Raw genomic sequence first — 8,638 nt, forward strand, 5'->3', positions numbered from 1 at the left:
CGCTCCCTCGCGAGTCCGGGATCGCAGTGCGGCAGGCTCCGAGCGCTGTCGCGGGCGGGGGTCGGCAGTGCTCCCCGGGGAGACCTGCGTGTTCTCTCCGTGCGTCAGCTGCTCTTTCCAGTTCAGTCGGTAAAATAATTACCGTGCTCCAAGCTTTTCTTTAATGTCCTAAACTGTTAGCTAGGATCGTTAATTCTAAGCCGGTACACCTAGACTTAATTTTTAGAAGAGTTTTGTAGAGTGTAGAACTGCATGATTGATTCCCAGAATTAAAAAAAAGAGTGGTGGCACTGGTTCTGAACCAGTCCCTTGAAACTGGAGAGCTTTAGGCCTCCAGTTTCTCGTGGCCAGTTACCCAAAACTCATAATAAATTTTAAACTGCTAATACTGTTGTGGATAGTTAGATAATCCGTTTATTTATAAATTGTGTTGATAAACTGTACTGTGGTCTCTCTTCTAGAGGGCTTTCCAAAACAGTGATGGTTCCCAGACTGTGGTCTTCCCAAGGCCATGCAAGGGAACAGAGCTGGTTTTACTCATTTCTGAATTATGTCTGTAGTAGATGTGCTTTTTGTCTTTGTTTCATTTTTTTATCTCGTGGAACATTAATGATTTACCAATTTTTAACCAGCTTCAGCCAGCATCTCTTGTTACAGCATCATGGGTCTTTAGAATAGGAGGTAAAATCCGTCCCTGAAGTGCTGTTAGGACTGGTAACTTCTGTGGATCAGATACAAGGGCCTTGCACAGTACAGCTGTAAAATTCTTGGAATGGAAAAAGGTGAAGCCGAGAATCTAAGGCAAGGCAGGGTTTTATCTAGCCAAAGTATGCTTTCTTCCCTTGGACAACTAGTTCAGAAGTGGTTGAGGTCTCTAGTTGTTCAACACCACCAGGGATAGACAGTAAAATCATATGGACTAAAGCGAGGAAGAGAAAATCAAAAGAAACTCCATGTCTGCAGAAATGAGTTGGATATTGTGGAATATTCCATAGCTGCTCAGTATCTTTTATTACAACACAGGTTTCATCATTTAATGGGAGGGACTCTTGGGCTGGGCACAGCTCCCTTTGACAGCTTTGCTTGCTTGTACTAATTTTCTACTTAGTTATGCTGTTGTGGTTGTTCATGGGCGTGAACCTGCAGAGGGAGGTCTGTGTGTTTATTTTGGCTTCAGCTGCAAAGTGCACAGAAAGCTTGAAAATTAGTCAGTAATGTTAGTGAACAAAAGCTGCTTGTCCTAGCTGTGCATCTGCATTTCTGTGTCTTATATGCAATAGCATTCATATTAATGAGTTTCCAAATCTGATGCCCTCTTTCTCACTTAAGTGAAAAAATTTGGGTTCATGACTGTGTTGTAAAGTCTCTTTCTTGCCTAGATAGTTTGGTAGAAGAATTTCTTTGATATTGTTGTAGGTGATGGAGCCTATTCATACATGAATTTTATAATATTTCAGGGTTTGATATGGGTAGTTTAGAATAAACTGTACATGTTACCCCAACAAACTCGCCTTTAGGTTGTAGCTTTTAACAGTCGCATACTGACATAGTCGGAGGTCTGATGCTGTCCAGTAGTAAAGTGATTTACCTATTATGTATGATCTTCAGAGTTGATCTTGGGACTTAAATGTGGGTGTAGGAAATCCACAAGAGGATTTCTCTTCCTCTGGAAAAGCTGGACAGCCATTGAAAAGGCATTACCATTATTTCCTGTCTTTCTCCCATTTCTTTGAAACCTTAGTGTAGAAGGCAGGAAGGAATAGAGAACCACAAGGATATAAACAATTGAGAGCCTGTGCTTTGTTTTCTGACATTAAATAATCATTGCACCCTTTCCTCACTGCTGTTTAAGTGCACCCTTGAACCTAACATCTGAAGTAATCATTCTGTATGACTTCTAACGGATTTTTTGCTAAAAACTTAAAATTCAAAATGCCAACGCTGTGTCTTGGAACACCCATAAGAAAAGCAGTTTTTTGAATCCTTCTTATCTGTTGAGATGAATAGATAGATAATAAGCTATGGAGAAAAAAACTGAGGAAAGAAGAAAAAAGAGTAGTTTGAGTTTTGTTTTTTAAAAAAGAGGAAATTGTAGAAGATGATGGAGTTGGACTAATGCAAACTTATCTGATATTCCTAATTCCTGAATTGCAATGTAAGTGCTGTTGCTGAAATTGCACGAAACAAATGTGATGTTGACTCTTTCTTTGTTCTGTTTCTTAGATCCAGTAACACCTTTTTTCCTACTTAGAGAAGTTGCTAAGGTCTCTCTTGATTTGAGGACACTGCTGGTAAGTACGCTGGAGCCATCTTAATTAAGACAATACCTGTTTTGTTACTGTCTTCATCAGGGATCTGAAGCTATAATAACAGTCATAAAGCCAGAAGTAAGATGGGATAGGTCTCCTCTGATAGAAGGGATTGTGAATAACTTGCCTATTTTCGGTTATCTACTACTGCAAATGAATTTTCACAAACAGCAGGTTTCTGAAAATGATCAGTCATTTGTTTATTCCAGCTGGTTCTCCTATAGCTCTGTATTGGAGTATGCACTGTCTGCATGGAAGTTTTATCCAGGTAAAGGCAAGCTCTTGGTGGAAGATCAAAAGCATCAAGCTTGAGAAGAACAAAATTTTATCCTGTATTAGATTTACCCCTCAAGTTCATTTGTTATAGTTCCATTTTCTTGCAAGTTGATTTTGTTGACCTCACCAAAGCTAGGGTTAAGCATCATATTAAAATAATCATGATGGAAATACTTCTCTGGTCCCCCTACTCAGGGGGTATCCTGTTAATGACCCACCATCTGAAAAGTTTACTGCCATGAGAAGAGTAGCTTGCCCACGCTCAGCTATCCTTAGCAACAATATAATGCCATCTTTTTACTAATAAGGTAGTTTCTGGCATAAATGTGGTTGTCATTATTTCTTTCCAGAGTGCTTCTTTCGAAAACTGTGATCAGCACTTAATGGTGCCCACATTCCACTGCAATTCTTCAGGGTTAGATGGCATAAAATAATTGCCTAATGATTTCTTAGGAAACAAATTGGGCTTCATTTATTTCTCTATAAATCAATAGAATGCTGGCTAGCTGTATGGCTTGGTAATGCTTTTACTGTGTTTCCAGTGTACAAGGGAATTCCTTATCTGAAAACTGGAGCTCCCTGGTCCCTGGATGTTTGCAGATATAAAAGGAGAGTGAGGGATCAGATCCAGTTGCCTTTTTGTTTGCAACCATGTCTGTAACCATACAGATACTTGTTACTTGTATATGCATTAAGTAGAACTTTTGGTACTTAAGGAATTGGTTTATGACTTTAGACAAATATGCACATTGCAGTATAATGATTTGAAAGAAATTTCAGGAGGAGTTTATAACTGAATGGCACTCAGTGAGAATTTGCAAAGTATCTGTTCATTTTTAGTACTATAATTCTTAGTGTCCAGCTTCAAGTACACTCTGGGGTGAATGCTCAGTGCCTGTTATGTATTAGGCATCTTCAGAATATCTTGAGCATGCAGAGAAGGGATAACTTGAGTTGAGTCTTTTATTTTTAGTTGTTTGTTTCTTAAAGACCTGTCATTGAGACTGTTTCTCAGCATCTCTGCAGGCAAGAGGCTATAGTAGGTATGTAGACAGTAGTTATATTGAAAAGGAAGCTTCAACAAGTGAGCAAGGTTTAACACTTGCTCTGAAGTAGAAAATGTGAAAGCTGAAAAGTCATCTACTTTCTGTAATTGTTTGTGTGCTTGGACAGTTGATTCTGAAAGGCAGGAGTAGTCTGGAAGAATTGTTAGTTGCTGTTGAAAAATTCATAGTAAATTACTCCACAGAGCCTCCACCACTATCTCGCAGCTCTCATCAACAGTTTGGCCTATATAAAATGTGTATAACTGCCTACATATGCATTCCTTGCCAGTCTAATGATGTAGAATTTAAGCCTCTCCCTTTTACTCACGCAGCAGCACGGTAGGAGTGAGCATGCACTCTGATACTGTATCTGGGCTAAAGACAGGGAGCTGCCAGTTCAGGACAGGGGAACTTAAATCGTGCTCAGTCAGCGATTCACCTTCTTCACCTGGACTTTGTAACAACATCCATGCAGTGACACAGGGAGAGAGGCTGCGTAGACTCACACTTTCTTTTTCATCTTGAACACAGTGACTTTAGCAGTCTGTCAGCTGAGAAGTCATAACTGTAAATAATCTGATGCTTCATTAAAGCATGAATGTGGTAGTGTTACCACTGTCTTAAGCGTGTCAGACAAAGAAGGTGCCAGAGAGTTAGTGCCTGCCAGCTGTCATCTTAAGTTTATGAACCTGGCACAAATCAACTGTAGTTAGTCCTGTGTCCATGATTTTCTTTTATATTTTTCTTTTTAATTGCAGGAAACAACTTCTGTGGGCAAATATGGGCTGCCGGGATGTTCATGCAGCGACTGTACTGGCCTTTCTCAGTGGAACAGCCTCAGTAGCTGGACTCCTTGCAGCAGTTCTGCTTCCAAACTGGAGGCAAATGAGACTGTACACATACAACAAGAATGAGAGGAATGTGACCGTTTACACCGGACTCTGGATTAAGTGCGCGCGCTTTGATGGGAGCAGAGACTGTGTGATCTATGACCCACAGTGGTACACAGCTGTCGATCAGCTGGATTTGCGTGTTCTTCAGTTTGCCCTTCCTCTGAGTATGTTTACTGCTGTCTCAGCTCTGTTCCTCTGCATGATTGGGATGTGTAACACAGCCTTTGTATCGAGTGTGCCAAATGTCAAACTGGCCAAGTGCCTGGTAAACAGTGCGGGCTGCCATCTCGTGGCCGGCCTCTTGTTCCTGCTTGCCTGTGCCATTTGTCTCACTCCGTCCATCTGGGTCATTTTTTATAACAATTATCTGAACAGAAAATATGAGCCTGTCTTTAGCTTTGACATCTCTGTATTTATTGCCATTGCCAGTGCCGGCGGTCTGTTTTTCACTTCCATCCTGCTGTTCCTGTGGTACTGTGCATGCAAAAGCCTCCCTTCTCCTTTCTGGCAGCCCCTGTATTCCCACGCCCCCAGCATGCACAGCTATGCCTCTCAGCCGTACTCCGCACGTTCTCGCCTCTCTGCCGTAGAAATTGACATTCCTGTTGTGACACATTCATCTTAAGGAGACAAAGCCTTGGAAGCCAAGTTCTTGTGCTCATTCAAGCCATGAAAACTGCGGGCTTGATTCTCTGTGCTGCCCTGCACTGAGTATAATACTTTGTAGGGTCAAGTTTCCCAAGGCTCAAAGCCATGGAGGCCCAAGTTCAGCAAGTCTGTTGCTGTTCTGGTCTCTTTGTTACTTCCTGATGACCCTTCCTTTTTTTTTTTCTTTTTCTTTTTTTTTTTTTAACACTGAGCTCACTACAGTCAAAGTTGCTGCTAATGCTGGAACAGAACACTAACAATAGTATGTATCCATCCTTTTGCTTACTGATATCAAAGCAGGTTTGAACCTCTTTGAAATTTGATAAGCTATTCCTAGATTCTGATCCCATTGTAGCACCCTTGCACCCATGTATTGTCCAGAAGCAGGCAATGGAACTGGATATAGGGGATTCACTGAGTTTCTTGTTCATCCAGACACACATGTTGTAATATGTGATGTCTGAAAAGGGTGTTTGGCAGACTACTTCAGTTCTGTGCACTGGTCTTTGTTTGTCACTGTACACACAGATACCTGCTTAGGAACTTCTGTAACAGAATTAGTGCCAAATTACCCTTTATTTTCAAAGTAGTTATCAGAAGGAATAAAACTGATTTAACTAAGAATGTTGTTCTGTGCTGTAATAGCATTTTGTGAGTTACTGGAGGCTAGAAAGTTTTTGTGAATTTTATTTCTAGTCTGTTTTTTACTAAGTTAGCAAATTCACTAGATCTATTTTGTGATTAAAACAAAAAACACTAGTATTTAAAAATTCTGGTTAGAACCTTGAATGTTTTATTTGAAGGCCTTCTTCAAAATGGATTTTCAAGTAGGATATAAAGTATTCAGTTCTAGAGAGAAATGTCACTTACTGCAAAAAGGATTAGGAAAATCATAAAGAATCCTAAAGACAATGAAAGATTCTTTTGAAACACTGTATACAAGCTATAACAACATCTCTCTGAAAGGGAATTATAACCCTGGGGAGAGATTTTTTAATCTAGATTTTTTTTTTAAAGTGTATATACAAGAAACAATGAGCTTGTGTGTTTTTCAGAGTTGGTCTTTATGGTTGATGGACTTTTCATGCTGTAGCTTATTTCATTACTGATGAAGATGTAACCTTTTCAGCCTTGTTCTTCAACACCTTTCAAATTCAGCTGTTTTAAAATCCAGTATTTCCTCTGCTGCCACCTCATAAATGCAGAAAGTTTCCTATTCCTGTTTTCCATAAGATGAGATTTTGAGTTACTTGTGAGCTTCAACTTGTAGCTTTACAAGGATGAGGAGGGATTGTAAATTCCCGACTTGGGATGTCTTTGAATTACTTTTTTCCTTCTAAAATGCAGAGCAGCAGGTGAGCCCTAAGGATCAAACCTCTTCAATATGGGCTTTGACATTACTTGAAAATTTGATGACAGTGAGTTGAAGAGTGCTATAATTAAGGCAAGCATTTGATTCTCTCAGGTTTTGGTAAATTGAGATGTTATGTTTAAGATGTCATCCCAGTAAGGAAAGTTGTTTCAATTGGTGGCATTCTGGAGCTTAGTGGATATTTGCATTTCATTAATCCCAGAATAAATTAGTTTTTCTAAAAAATCAAATCAAGTTCTTTAATTCCAGTTCCAAAAATTCATCCAAGGTCCTGACAACCATTTAGTTTCCTCCTTTGGGTGTTAGAAACAAATACTGTGCTGGGCAAATCTTGTTCTGTTAAAATCAGTGAAAAAACAGTATGTAAAGAAGGGTTGTGTTTTAGCTGGTAGATCACAGGCTTCAGTGGACTGAGGGAGGAAGATGATCTCCGTCATAATTCCCAGAATAGTCAGTAAAGTGACAGGCCTTTAAGACAGAGCGCTTGATTAAACAGCGGTCTTAAGGAATTCACGCTGTACACAATAAAGAATATGTAAGAAGATATGCCTCTAAAGGCCTAAACAAGAGAGTTTCATACTCTCTTAGGTTTACAAGGTATGAGAGTATGAAGTATCTTTTTTAATCAGATCATGACTTGCATGGGATTAGAACATGTGTAATGACATGCAAGCCAGTTTTTTGTTTCTTCAAAACTGATCTTTGCTTTACTGTTACTCTGATTGTCCAACACCGTTGCTGGTTTAGCTGCCCTTATCCTTGTTAAGGTCAAAGCAAAGGGGCCACTGGTTTGTGATTTAACGTCATCTTGCTTCCGCATCACTTCAATGTCTTTTCTTCCTTGTGCCTTGCTTCAGTTATGAGTTGGCCAGTAAATGTTACAGTCAGTGTCTGATACGCTCTTTGAGCCTGAATTCGCAAAGCATTTTGATCATTTTTGAGAGATGATGAATATGTCTCTTGGTGACTTAAAAAGGAGCTGAATTTTCAGCATCTCCAGAACAAGAATGACAGCCTGGCAAACTGTTGCTTTCTACAAGAATATAAGTTTAGCCAGTGTTGTTTTCTGTGCACTTTAATAGCAGATGCCTCTGACAGCTCTTTTGTATTCTGACTTTGACTTTTATGCACAGAAGTTTTCATTAGTATTTGCTGCTGCTTAAGCTGATAACTTGTTGCTTTGAAAACTGTCTTTTCAAAAGCCAGAGATGAATGAGTTACAAAAAAGTGGGGCTCCAGAAGATAATGGATTCCAGCATAGATTTTAGTTAGCAAAAAGACTGTTGTATCATGTTCTATCACCGAAGCACGGCTGGTTTTCTTTTATCAATGCTGTTAAATGTGTTTCTGCTGGATCCTAAGTGAAATTACCTGGAAGTGCTGTGCTGTATTTCCTTTGTTACAGAAAGAGGTGGCCAACCTGTGCCACTCCAACTTTTTTTTTTTCTAAGGTTGCCATCATGCCCAGCGCCAGGGCTGGGGAGTGGCAGGCCTCCCTGGATTTGGAGAGAACACATGTATCCTGCAGGTGTGTCCGCCAGGGAAGAGCCTCTGGGGAGCAGTTAGCACCCCTGCCTCTGACCAGCTGCACCTTCCTGGGCACTGCTGTATGCAGCACAAACACTTGGGGTCATGAACAGAAAGATTTTAATTGGTAGCTTGTGCAGTCAAAGGTTGGGTGCTCTGGGATTACAGGAACCTGTATTTTTTCTAGTAGTTCCTGTCCAACTTCTTTAAATTGTGTTTACTTAAGTGTTGGTTCTTTTTATGTGAAACAGAAGATATGTATTTTTAATAAAAGAGTCTCATTCAGATGCAGTTTATTTTGATTGATTTTGTGGAAAACAGTAGCTACTAGAATATGGAAGACTTAAAACCTTTCAGTGTTGATCATCAGACCAGTTCAGATGCGTTAACAGGTTTAAAATCTGTATAACGCATTTTAGCTGCCTAATTTTATAGGACTCCTGCTTTGAGCAAAACTAAATAATTTTTAAAAGCATCACAAAACCCTAAACCAACCCATCTGAAAAGGGGGGATAAGCCATCCTCCTGCCTTCCCCTCTGCTGTGCAGGATGTGCTGTCAGCTGGAG

General features: G+C 40.0%; 1 protein-coding gene across 1 annotated transcript; it reads left to right on the top strand.

The window, feature by feature from the left end:
• The first annotated feature begins 475 nt into the window (after nucleotides 1–475).
• Nucleotides 476–8,358, top strand: CLDN12 (claudin 12). Its single transcript, XM_017729273.1, has 2 exons — nucleotides 476–2,291; nucleotides 4,390–8,358. Exon 2 carries the CDS (start codon nucleotides 4,412–4,414, stop codon nucleotides 5,147–5,149), a length of 738 nt encoding a protein of 245 aa, XP_017584762.1. The 5' UTR covers nucleotides 476–2,291; nucleotides 4,390–4,411; the 3' UTR covers nucleotides 5,150–8,358.
• The last annotated feature ends 280 nt before the right edge of the window (nucleotides 8,359–8,638 follow it).

This window comes from Corvus brachyrhynchos, unplaced genomic scaffold (genome assembly GCF_000691975.1).
Source record: "Corvus brachyrhynchos isolate BGI_N302 unplaced genomic scaffold, ASM69197v1 scaffold142, whole genome shotgun sequence".
NCBI classification, from domain to species: domain Eukaryota; kingdom Metazoa; phylum Chordata; class Aves; order Passeriformes; family Corvidae; genus Corvus; species Corvus brachyrhynchos.